The sequence below is a fragment of the Musa acuminata genome, chromosome BXJ3-4 (assembly GCF_036884655.1).
Source record: "Musa acuminata AAA Group cultivar baxijiao chromosome BXJ3-4, Cavendish_Baxijiao_AAA, whole genome shotgun sequence".
NCBI classification, from domain to species: domain Eukaryota; kingdom Viridiplantae; phylum Streptophyta; class Magnoliopsida; order Zingiberales; family Musaceae; genus Musa; species Musa acuminata.
In genome coordinates, this window is record NC_088352.1 from 5,108,022 (window position 1) to 5,118,696 (window position 10,675).

The following is a 10,675-nucleotide window of genomic DNA, read 5'->3' on the forward strand; positions in this document are numbered from 1 at the left end:
TGGCTAATGCTAATTATATTATAGTTTTAAGAATATTTTTATATCATCTTAAGTAATTTTCTCTTAATTAATCTTTTATCAAAATTATATTATTTCTTGTAACTTCATAGTTCATACATCCACTTCAATATTATCATGTCAATAATATAAATTTATTGTATATGTTATTTCTTAACTTCCTAACATTTACATTCATATATATATATATATATATATATATATATATATATATATATATATATATATATATATATATATATATTCTGTATACATTCAATAATAAACTGATGTAAGGCAAAATAGAAAATGAATTATTCGAATTGCCAGTTGAATATTTTCTACGGAAAATAGAAAATGTGAATATGTTTCAGAAAAATTATCCATTTATTTATTTCCATATTATGACTCTTATATTCATTCATAATTATACAAATCAATAAAAAAAAGAAAACCCAAACATGTTATTAAAGATCATCACACACCATGATGATCAACAAACGCACGATTTACGAGGAAGATTGAGTCCTTAATCTTCTATTAAGAAAGAAGGGTGACTTATTTTTACTTCTGCTTCACGTAAAAGACGGGTCAAATGGAAGATTGGGCAACGTCGAAGTCATAAATATGTGTGACGTGCATAAAACTTGGTCACCAAGATTCATTAAAATTATTATGCAATGAAATATAATAAATACATCAACATGAACGAGATGCATTGGCTCTACATGTTGTTGACTGTATGACTCTAGTAGCCCATATCATCCTTCATATAATACTTTTGTTTCTATAGCTGATGTCAGGCCCGTAAGTTCCAACTTGTGTTCAGATATGTCGGCACTCATCAACATCAAGCTGTGATGTCTGTCCCACCTATCATAAACACACTTCTTTTTTCTACGCTGAAACCATTGGATATGACCATCAAGAAGAAGATTTATGGATTCCAGTAATAGTTCGGTCCATAAAAGTATATATAAATTCTTGGAGCTGGAAATTGCTGCAGATTGGGGCCCTCAGAATAATGGAAGTGATGGAGGAGAGATGGGGACGGAGCAGAAGAGCATGCACTGGTCTCCTTGGCTTTTAGGTGGCCACAAGCTCTTGTAATTAACTCCTGCTTCAGGGACTGTCTCATCTACCAACCTCATCTCAACACTGGCCTGTAGAGTGTAGACTTGCATGCATGGAAAGATCCATAAGTAGTAATGTGTGTTAGAGAGAAAATATTGCAGAATTTATTTCTCATGTCATTTTCTTTTCCTGAAAACTAAGCAGATGTGGATACGATGGCTATGTTTCTGTGACTTACTGATCCATTGATTCTATAGAGACTTCTTCATCTGTTCTTTTCTGTCTAATGATAACCTCCTAATCTGCAAATAGCACAACATGATTCCCATCTGCATAAGAATCATCCTTTGGAATGCTGAAACAAACTGAAACTGGAGAAACCTATATACGTCTGTGGCTAAGAAGGCCATTTCCCACAAGATCATGCAGGTTTGGTAACACCAAAACCATGTGCAGGCTTCACTTATGGTAAAGGTTGTCAGCTTATCAGCAGAGATGGAGTTGTGGACATATCTTAAAGAGAGCTAAGAAGACAACTCCACTGGAGTCTACAGATAATGCATGCCTATGGTGCTTCTGAATTGGTACCTTCAACCTGCAAATGTAATCCCAGAAACAAATAATAATGATGAACAAAGACCACCCACTACGCCGGTCGGGATCAGAAAATGACATGCGAACTATAGATGTAATATGTTTCTATGTTTCATGTGGATATAACAATATACATATTGCTAACATACATAAATACATTTATAGCTAAAGGAGCACTTCAATCGGATCAGAGTATAAATATACTATTTCGACGGGAAAGTTTCGTTAGGTGAACTTTTCTTTAGCTAATATTTGTCTACATTGATAATTTTCTTGTGCAGGTACCATCCTTTTGACCAGATGCACTCTTTCAGCATCATTGTGCTCGTTTCACTTGGCCAAAGTCACGTAGGGCTTTACTGTACGTGCACGAGGAATATGGAATCAGTGCCTTGTTCGTACGAAGCAGATGTGAAGGACGTGTACACCGAAGAGTTCAAAAGATTCCAAAAGAAAGAAGAAAAAGCTTCGCACTCCTTTGAGATTGTGGCACGATAATGTCATTGACAACTCATCGGGATAAGCTTCATCGACATGGATGATTGCTTTACAATGAGGCTTCGAACAGAATCACAGGAATGAGACAGGAAACGGAGCAGTTCTGATGGGAACGAAGCCACCAAAAGATGTGGACTTTTGTCATGGAACAGTATGAACCTGTGTGGATGCATGAAATTGTGGGAAGGGTAAGGAATCAAACAGGAACGAAAACCATCACAAAAATGATATGATTATTCTTAGTCAGGTAGTTGGCAGGAAGACATAGTAATGGCTTAGTCATTGACAAGTACGGTGGCAGTCAAAGGAGGATGAGAAAGATTCACGAAAGCCAAAAAAATTAGAGACTCAAACATTGTGTTGTCATGGAAAATATTTGTTACATGACTTCGTTTCTTCTCCTTCAGCTTGAAATAAAAAGAAGATACATGTGTTTGATATCTGACTTGGTCTACATCATCATTTAGGGTCAGGACATCCTCAACTTGTCATCCGCTTGGTGGGACACCACTTGGCACCCGGCACCCAGCACCCAGCTGAACTCTGTGCTGGATTGGGATGCCCAAGTCTATCCTCTCCCATGCCAGCCCCTGGTTATGTTTTCTATGGGATGCAGGAGTCAATGGTGCCATGCACTTTCCATGTGAGGGGAGTGGGGAAGAGGTGTGGAGATCTTTCCCCCCCCCCAGTTTATTTGAGATATGTTGCATGTATCACAAAACACTCATACTCCAAATCACTTACAGAATCTTCCAACATGGATAAAGAAATACTTGTTTTACCATTTGTCCTGCAAAGCCTGTGGAAATCGTGTATTTATTGTGCCTGTTACATATCTGAGAAAGCAATGCATCTGCTAGTACTGCTCTCACAGGAGTGTCTGATGAGTTATATTCTCTGCAACAGTGTTTGTTTATCGAGGGAAGAGCACTGGTTTCTGCTTGGGTTACATGTCAAAATCTGTGATCACATACCTGTAGTGAGATGGGAGGTAGAGGCAGCAGAGAAGGCCAGGCCATGCCATGCTCTGCAGCAGGAAAGCAGCATGGTCCATCCTCATCTGAACCATATGCTCATCAACTTGCTTCCTTCTTAGGTCCCACGCCCATACCCAACTCCCACCACGACACTCCACCTTCTCATATCGAGGAATCAGGTCAAGTAACCAGAGAGCACAGCTCACTTCCCCAGAACATGAACCTTCTTCCCACCTTCACATGAGTTGACCCACACCAACACCACCCATGCCAATGAGATCTCCCATATCCTACCGTATGAAAAACTAGTGCCCAACTTGCTATATAACAACACAAAACAATCACCTCCTACAGCAGTAGCACTCGGACTAGTCCTTACATATACTCCTTCCGAGACTTGTCTTCACAGCCATCATCCACAGTCTTAAGCGAGTCTCGTTAGACGCTGTGAGTTATGGGGACAAGCTCCGTAGAGGAAGCATGTGGCGAGATGAGGAAGACGGGTCCGGTCCCGTCGCCCGATTTGAAGAGTTTGCAGCGCGTCGGCAGCGGTGCAAGCGACGTCATCGACCCGGAGGTCGGCGTCGAGGCCGAGTCCCGGAAGCTGCCGTCGTCTCACTACAAAGGCGTCGTCCCCCAGCCCAACGGCCGGTGGGGCGCGCAGATCTACGAGAAGCACCAGCGCGTCTGGCTCGGCACCTTCAACGAGGAAGCGGAGGCCGCGTGCGCCTACGACGTCGCCGTGCAGCGGTTCCGCGGCCGCGACGCCATCACCAACTTCAAGCCGCTGAACGACGCCGACAACGGCGACGCGGCCGAGCTCTCCTTTCTCGACTCTCATTCCAAGGCCGAGATCGTCGACATGCTTCGAAAGCACACCTACCGCGACGAGCTACAGAAAAGCAGACTATCCTTCTGTCTCGATAGCAAGAAGACTGCTCCTCGCAGTGCACCTGTGACCGGCTTGCTTGTCGGAGCTCAGAGGCAGCACCTCTTCGACAAGGCGGTCACGCCGAGCGACGTCGGCAAGCTCAACCGGCTAGTGATACCGAAGCAGCACGCCGAGAAGCACTTCCCTCTGCAGAAGACGGGCGCCGCCGCCGCCGCCGGCAAGGGAGTGATGCTCAACTTCGAGGATGCCTACGGGAAGGTGTGGCGGTTCCGGTACTCATACTGGAACAGTAGCCAGAGCTACGTGCTAACGAAAGGCTGGAGCCGGTTCGTGAAGGAGAAAGGCCTCGAGGCCGGCGACGTCATCACCTTCCACAGATCGACCGACCCCGAGAAGCAGCTGTTCATCGATTCCACGGCGCGAGCTGGCCGAGGCAGCGCGGTAGCTCCGACTCAGAGGCCTCCTGTTCAAGTTGTTAGGCTCTTCGGCTTCAACATTGTCAGAAATCCGGCAGCGCCCGTCGGCGGCGATGGAGTGGACGGGAATGCTGCCTCCTGCGAAACCGGTAAGCGGAACAGAGATCATATGAAGTCGATATCATCACAAAGGATGATCAAGAGGCACTGCACCGAAGCTTTGTAGCTTTGCCAGTTTGGTTAGGTAGTCATCACTTCAAGTGTTTGTGTATATTAAGAGGGGTGGAAAAGCCTAGTGAAGAGAATGATAGCATCAGAAATTTTATTTCCTTTTTCTTGTATTGTTCTGTTCTCTTGATTCAATCAGTTCATATGGACTGTTTGTGAAACTTGCTTTCGGTACAAGAATAGATATAGTGCATCAATCTGATATGGATGATTCCTGGACTACCTTGATACCTATTCCATTGAACAGTGGTAGCAAAGGGCATCTAGAGGTAGAAGGCTACAGAGGAAATCTCTGCATCGTAAGTATTGACTGATGAATGACTAATAAAGTTTGGTAAGCTTGTGTTTTTTGTGAGCAAGCACAACCAATCCAGTGGAATGCTGCCTAATCTTACAGGAAGCTGTAACTTGGTTAGAAACAGTAGCTTCCACACATGACAAACGGCGGATGAAACAGCTGCAGTTGGACGAAGTCAATGTGCTAGATGTTGTCTGCATGTATAGCAGAAAGCTGGCTGCTGGTGACTGAGCCAGTCAAAGTCTATTCTTATCGTGTCATTTTCAAGTACACATATTGAGAACAATATGAGGTTGGAATGCAAGGAAGGGCGGAGAAAGAGCTGCCTGGTTGCTTCCTTTGCAGACCTTTCATGTGGTGTCTTGTGGATCACCAGGTTCTTCAAGTATGTTTCATGTAGTTCGTATGGCAAAGTAGATAGAGATTGGTTATCTAAGAAACAGGTCAAGATCATGAAATCTCACGGCAAACAACAGAACATTCAGTAACCAGCGACAGAGAGGGAACTGATGAGATAGATTTTGAGGCCCAGTTGTGGTCAAAGTCTGGATGGCTTAATTATATGATTAATAGAATTCTACACAGCTGTGCCACATGGTTGGATCTTCTCGACCTACATCGCTTTCAGAATGAGACACTACCGAGACGTCGATGATGATGGTGTTATGGTTGACTCAGCCAAGCCTTCGTCTTCGTCATCATTTAATGCCTACTGTTCTTGTTTGACAGAACTTCCTGCGTGACATTGATTTTGCAGCAAGAATCTGACTTTTGAAGGAGTTGCAGTAGAAATCTCAGGTCTTGCACCATTACACCTGAAACACTGCTTTCTATTCCTCCAGTTTTAGTTCATAGATTCTCTTCTAAGAAAGGCTCAGATGCTTTATATACATCTATTTTGGGATTGATCATATCTGACCTCTGATGTTTGGTCCTTTTAGTTCTGTTCTAAAGCCTACATACATGATGGAGGTGTGAGATTATGTTTGTTCTAGGATGTGAATGGCAGACTTTGTTGAGTTCCTATCTTCTCTTTCCTCTGGTAGTTGTATATCATAATATTCTTTTATTATTTTTGTTGGATAATACAACCCATAATTTCATCAGAAAAGAATTATAATGAAAAATGGATCTGTCCAAAGCTACATCAAATGAGCAACCTCCACCATTGTATTGCTGGTCCAAAGGAAGCCTTTTGATGATGAGTCCCAGCAGAAAGATAAGGCTGTACAAAAGTCTCCTGGGTGCTCTGCAAGCCTGGTTGGGTGTGTCCTTGACATGAAAAAAGTTGTGGCACCAAGACATGGAAGCTAAGATAAGTCCTAATGAGTTCATCAGAATAGATTATGGATGGTAAGACTAAGACAAGATTCTGCAAACAGGCTAATGACCAGTATAAAAATCTATGCTAAACAGTAAATTATTAGCAAAAAGGTAGGCCATTCTTCAAGAATCTGTGACAGACAAGCCATAAAAAAGTTGAGGTATGTGATTCAACTGAGATGTATCAGATCATCTTGAGCAAAGATTTTATCATGACAGGAGAAACAACAGCCATACCTTTCTTCAATGTATTTTTCCTATATTACCAAGCAACACAACCTTAATGAAATGCCAACTGAGGACCACCCAAGCTCCATAATAAAGAACACATTAAACTATGGCTATGAAAAAGGTGAAACTAAAAGTTACAAGCACTACTGATCAAAACCAAGGCACAGACTCTAGAAACCAGTACAGTTGCAAAATCACTGAATCAAGATGTCTCTTTGTTATCTAATGAGCAACAAGTTCAATCAACATTCTCCATTCATGGTGATACTGACTGATGGTTTACCAGGATTGCACTTGGAATGATTGACAGGGAAAGACATGGAAAAGTAGTCACCTCCTACATTCAAACTGCTTTTTGGTCCTTGTGAGCACCTTTGGATTCAGTTGATCAATCTTTCCAGGGTATCGGCAACATGCCACATTGATGGTCTCATTTCAGGATTAGCTTGCACACAAGCCAAAGCAATTTTTAGCACTGAAACAATCTCATCTTCTCTATCTATTTCTTGAGCTAGAAAAGGGTCCAAAACATCCAAGAGGGATCTCTTCTCTTCGATGCAAAACTGGACCCAACGAACCAAATCCATTTCCGTAGTCTCCAAAAGAACAAGTGGGGACTTGCCAGAAATCAGTTCTAGTAGGATCGCTCCATACGAGTAAACATCCCATTTTTGAGATGGCTTCATGGTTCTCAACACCTCAGGAGCCTGATAACATGATCCTTTGGTGATGATGCGACCAAATGCAACATCCGATTGTTGGCTAGCAGTTGTCTCAGCAAATACTCTATCTGACTGCAGAAATGGAGATCCTTCAGCTAAGTTTGCCAGACGCCCAACCCCAAAGTCAGATATGTAGGGTTCCATGTTCAGTCCAAGAAGTACATTGTTAGGTTTGAGATCTCCATGAACATACTTCTTTGGACTAAATTCATGCAGGAAAGCCAAGGCCTTTGCTACTCCCTTCATGATTTTCAAGCGTACTTCCCATGATAGTGGTGCAGAATCCCCTGTTCCAGCTTTCCCTGTTATTAGCCACAATATCGAGAAATATAATGAGAATGATATGCATGTAAAAGTTTGAACCATAGAAGATGTTGATTAGCCAAATTACTCTAGAGATGTGAATTAACTAGTTTGTCAAAGTGCTCCAGCCTGCTACAGATACTTTTATGAGCAAGAAATTCATCTCTCACACAGAAAAGACCACAAGGTCAATATAGGCTTGGGAAACCGGTCATGAGATTGAAGATGAATCAATGTCAAACCATACTTCTTGAAGATGAACAGTCACCGACAAATTTGGTGTATCCAGTTCTTAGAAATGTCCTTTTAATTTAAAAATGATTTAGATTTCATTTGAATTTGATGAAGTTGGAAAGTACAAACAGCATTAAATGAAAATACACTAAAACATCCAGTGTGGAAAATCCTCCTTGGATTAAAACCAAGGTTAGTTGTATTCTTCATTGGAAACTGAATATTATCTTAAGTTACCTATGAACATGGAAGATATCATCAAGTATCAAAAGAAAATTAGTGGTCTGAAAGCATACCATGAAGAGCAGTAGAGAGGTTTCCATTATGAATGTAGTCATAGATAAGTAGTTTCTCATCAACCGACCAGAAATAAGCTCTTAGAGTAACAATATTGGGATGTCGAACCTTCCCAATCACTTCTACCTCAGTTTGGAATTCTTTAAACCTTTGTAATCCTCCTTCCCCCAGCCTCCTAACAGCTAAAGTAAGTCCATTGTTCAGCACAACCTTGTAGACAATACCAATTTCACTCTTCCCCAAAACAAAAGCTGACCCCTTAAGAAGCTCATCAAGATCAAAAGTCACATGCTTATCCAATGGCACTAGCTCATACTGCTCAATATTTTCTGATAATGCGCCCGACTTATTTGTAAAGCACATGCATTCCTTCCTGCCCTTCAACCCTTTGTCAGAACGCTCTCCTTCTTCCTTGGTCTTTAGTGAAGCAATTGCCTTGCGGTAAAAGTAATAGAACAATAATGCAATCAGACCAATTCCAAGCACATCACTCACCGCAATCGCAATCACTGCAGCATTACTTAGTCCTTCACTGCTACTTCTTCCACTATGAGCGTCATCTTCCTTGGGCGAGAGCACATCAGAAGGACACGGGTTCTGCAATGGCGAGCCACAAAGGTCAGGATTTCCGACATAAGCCATCGGTCCTCTGCTCTTCAGAGCCCCATTTTGGGGTATTGGCCCACTAAGACTGTTATAGGTCAGGTCAATAAAAACATTCTCAGGCAGGTTCCCCAGGCTCGGCGGAATGAAGCCGGAGAACCTATTGTGAGACAAATCCAGAGTTCCTTGAAGATTAGGAAGATTACCAATATCACCCGGAATCGGACCACTGAATCCATTGTAAGAAAGATCAAGCTTTTCCAATCCTACAAGGCTGCTACCAAAGCCAAGGGGCAGAGAACTGGTGAAGTTGTTGTGGCTCAAGACAAGGGCCTTCAATCGCTTGCATTGGACCAAAGAGCGCGGTATCGAACCGGAGAACAAGTTGCTGGAAAGGTCCAAGCTTTGGAGGTACAGAAGCTCACCGATCGCTGGCGGAATCGAACCAGACAGGAAATTCCCAAAAAGGACCAACCTTTCGAGCCCTCGGGCGGCGAAGAGGCCGGCAGGAAGGCTGCCGAAGAGCCTGTTGCTCCGAAGGTTGACATGCCTGAGAGATTGGAGGGAGCCAAGGGCAGAGGGGAGGTAGCCCACCAGCTTCTTCTTTGGCAGGCTTAAGGCGACCACTGAGCCTTCTCTGCAGGTGATCCCATTCCAGGAGCAGGGATTCTCGTCGGAAGAGTTCCAGTTTCCCAAGGAGCCCTTGGGGTCTCCTCTGATGGCTTCTTTGACCGATAGGAGGGCTGTGCCATCACTGTTCAGGCCACCAACAGCAAAGAGAAGAGATACATTGCAGAAGAGGAAGAGAAGCAGCAAAGAAAGTGGTGGTGGTGATGACAAGGCCATGAATGGGTGCCAAGGATTTGACCGTTAGAAGAATGAGCACAGAGATACGAATACCATATAAACACTGAATAATCTTTACACCGCAGCAGGAAAATAAGGTGTGGAGAGGAGAGAAACGGGTGATCTCGAGCGGCCTACCTTGTGCGGGGCAGAGGGCAGTGGAGAAGGGAGGAGTCGGGAGCTTTGGGAGCTGCAGTGATGGTGAGAGGCGAGGGGTCTTTTGGCCTGGGAAAGAGAGAGTGAATGAAAGCCAACAAAGTAGAGGTCAGAGGGAGTCGGGCTTAGTGGGATTCCCAGTGCCAACGTGTAGAACTCAGATCCCTTACCAAAGGACATGTTGGTGTCATATCTAATATCTATCAAGTTTCAAAATGACATATTTATCCCTGTAATTTTAACATAGTGTAAGTCTATCCTTCTATTGATTAACATACACTCATGTATATTCTCTCTGTTTATATTCACCCAAAAAATTGCACATTATTCATAAAAAAGAGAAACATAATATAATTAAAATATAATATTTTATTAATTGTCGAATAATATTTAACTAATGTATACAGGGATGTTGAGGTTGATATTTATAGAGGTTCTAAAATAATTAAATAAAAATTATTTATGTACAATTAGATGTAGTATTAAATAAGGATTAAATGAGAAATTTAAGATGATATAAGTAAAAAACCTATTAATATTATAATTAGAAGAGCTAAGACAATTAGTCTTATGGAGAGATCTAAAAATTTATTTATTTTTTGCATAGCTCAATGATGATAAAAGATCCTATCTGAAATAATTAAGATATTTATTATTATTATTATTATTATTATTATTATTATTATTGAGACTAACTATGAGACATGTATATTTGACTACTACTAAAATTATAGAATATATAATTATGATTATGGTTATATATTTATAGTTTTACCTATAAGTGATATTTTGTGGATGGAAACCGGGGGTATTTTGGTAAATGCAGTCCTTGAATATGTGCATGCGTACAATCAAATGCTGGTTTGAGCCTGGACCAGTTTGGTTGATATCGACCAACCGGTTCGGGGAGAACGAGGTTGGAAATTACTGGGCCGGTCCAATTATTGGGCTGGGCTGGGCTGAGGCATAAAAATGTTGACTGCATT

The 10,675-nt window shown here is 42.1% G+C and overlaps 2 protein-coding genes across 2 annotated transcripts; one reads left to right on the plus strand and one right to left on the minus strand.

The window, feature by feature from the left end:
* The first annotated feature begins 3,425 nt into the window (after positions 1 to 3,425).
* Positions 3,426 to 4,895, plus strand: LOC103980789 (AP2/ERF and B3 domain-containing transcription repressor RAV2-like). Its single transcript, XM_009397288.3, has one exon. The coding sequence runs from the start codon at positions 3,595 to 3,597 to the stop codon at positions 4,672 to 4,674; it is 1,080 nt and encodes a 359-aa protein (XP_009395563.2). The 5' UTR covers positions 3,426 to 3,594; the 3' UTR covers positions 4,675 to 4,895.
* Positions 4,896 to 6,593: 1,698 nt separating this feature from the next.
* Positions 6,594 to 9,797, minus strand: LOC103980790 (receptor protein kinase-like protein ZAR1). Its single transcript, XM_009397289.3, has 2 exons — positions 8,084 to 9,797; positions 6,594 to 7,552 (listed from the first exon to the last, which is right to left on the minus strand). Exons 1-2 carry the CDS (start codon positions 9,531 to 9,533, stop codon positions 6,909 to 6,911), a joined length of 2,094 nt encoding a protein of 697 aa, XP_009395564.2. The 5' UTR covers positions 9,534 to 9,797; the 3' UTR covers positions 6,594 to 6,908.
* Positions 9,798 to 10,675: the final 878 nt, after the last annotated feature.

Bases quoted from the DNA above. Each gene is read 5' to 3' on its own strand.
- LOC103980789 (XM_009397288.3), top strand. From the start codon at position 3,595: ATGGGGACAAGCTCCGTAGAGGAAGCATGTGGCGAGATGAGGAAGACG.
- LOC103980790 (XM_009397289.3), bottom strand. From the start codon at position 9,533: ATGGCCTTGTCATCACCACCACCACTTTCTTTGCTGCTTCTCTTCCTC. The intron at 7,553-8,083 runs GTATGCTTTCAG...GGCTAATAACAG, and splicing joins CCTCTCTACTGCTCTTCATG to GGAAAGCTGGAACAGGGGAT.